This window comes from Varanus komodoensis, unplaced genomic scaffold (genome assembly GCF_004798865.1).
Source record: "Varanus komodoensis strain SLA01 unplaced genomic scaffold, ASM479886v1 scaffold2, whole genome shotgun sequence".
NCBI classification, from domain to species: Eukaryota; Metazoa; Chordata; class Lepidosauria; order Squamata; family Varanidae; genus Varanus; species Varanus komodoensis.
Window position 1 is genome coordinate 44,709,082 of NW_025335568.1, and position 1,858 is coordinate 44,710,939.

At 47.8% G+C, this 1,858-nt stretch overlaps 1 protein-coding gene across 1 annotated transcript in view; it reads left to right on the plus strand.

The window, feature by feature from the left end:
* Nucleotides 1–302: 302 nt before the first annotated feature.
* POLR1F (RNA polymerase I subunit F) overlaps nucleotides 303–1,858 on the plus strand; it is a 5,918-nt gene continuing 4,362 nt past the window's right edge. Inside the window, exon 1 of the mRNA XM_044429605.1 lies at nucleotides 303–662. Within this exon, the coding sequence (XP_044285540.1) occupies nucleotides 325–662 (338 nt within the window). The 5' untranslated portion in view covers nucleotides 303–324. The remainder of the gene's footprint in view (nucleotides 663–1,858) is intronic.

Here is a 1,858-nt window from a genome sequence, read left to right on the forward strand (position 1 = left end):
CAAAGCAAGGAATCTAACTCATGGGAAGCACGTGACAAGCGTGCACAAGAGACTGACGTCACAGTCTGCGCCTCGGCTAAAGAGATACAGCAGGGGAGCGAGGATTGGCTAAGCAAACCCCTCTGGGCGGAGCTTCCAGGGCTGAGGATGTTGAAGGAACCGCCGCTTTTTGGCGCGGGTGCGAGGTCTTTGACGGACCCGGATGAGGTGGTTTAATATCCCTCGCTGGGCGGAGCAAAAGGTAGAAAGCCTCACACAAGATGGCTACTGAAATACCAAGGGAAAGGGGGGAAGTCTTTTTCCAGCCGCGTGATTCGCTGCCTGATGCCAAAACGTCATCGCCGGGCGACGTCGCAGAGAGCTAGTGAGCAAGCGCGCTCCCTGTGCTTGGCGGCGAGGTGTAGGGACGGACGAACGGACAGGCAGACGAACAGATCGGCGAGTTGTTTTGAGAACGGCATGGCGGCGGCGGCGGCTCAAGCTCTGGCAGAGGTCGAGCTGCCCTCGTTCGAGGCTGCGCGGGGGCTGGCGGAGAGCCGCTACTCCTGCCTGGTGGTGATGCCGCACAGGAGGCACATCGCGCTGCCGCCGCGTTTCCTGCATCGCAAGCGGACGGGGATCTGCGCGCAGCTGGATGCAGAGCTGCGCCGCTTTTCGGACAGGTAATTCGGCGTGCGTGTGTGAAACTGGATTCGCGCGCAGCGTAACGAAGGCCTAAAATGCCCTCTTGCGGGGAGAGCGCGGGAGAAGCTCTCAGGAAGTGACTCATTTCTGTCTGCCTCTCCCTCAAAAGATTTTTACATGCCTGATATGCCATTATTCGTGTGTAATTATTCTGCCCTCTTTGAGGGTGGAATCTTCTCAGTGTGACATACAAGGTAAACACTGTGCAAGAAAACTGCATTTTCAATACAAGTCTATAAAACCCAAGACTACCAGTAAGTATCCATGAAAAAGGAATTTCCAGGAAAAACAGCAGCTCAGGACATTGTGGAAAGTCAAGGAAAACAAGGAAGTCTTCAGAGCTTTCCTGAAGATGTGTAAACAAGATTTTAGGAAAACCCACAGAAGGAGAGGTGTTATATTTATTAATCATATACATTTCTGTATGTTTTTCAGGTATTTTCCTAGGGCAGCTTTCCCCCACTAATAAAGTTGAAATTTAAAAAGCATCGAAAACATTCTCACAACCCAGTTGACACAAATCTAAAAATGGTGTAAAGCCATGAGCAAAAGAAAACAGATTAGAAATATGGGGAGATTAACACACACACGCGCGCACACTTTTTTCTTGTGCCAAATTGTTGGCCAAGTGATCTTACTTCTAAAATAAGGGTCAGTAACCCAGAAGGGCCATTTTCTGGTAGTGACCCACTATACTTCTGATGACAGAAACATCTATTAGACATGTTAGTAGAACGACAGCTGGTGCTTCTGGCAATGTGAGTTGAGCTCAGGAACAGGTGCAGTTAATATTCCTAGTCTAATAATGTGATCATGATGCCCAATCCCAGTTCTGAATTTTTATCTCTTCTATATCTGTCTCTACTCACCTTTTCCCTCTCCACAAAATGATGCTCTTGGAGAGAGCTTTATTTAAAATGCTTGTCACCATGTATTGAGGTGTAATTTTAAATGCTTTCTCCTTCCTCTCAGCTCATTATGTGTTTAAGTCATAGGCTTGTCATAATTATTTACTATTTCTGATCAGGTGTTTTATTTATTTATTTTTCGATTTATATCCTGCCTTTTTCCTACAAAGGGCTCAAGGCAGCTTACATCTCCTCCTCCATCTTATCCCCACAACAACAACCCTGTGAGGTAGGTTGGGCTGAGAGGCTGTGACTGGCCCAAAGTC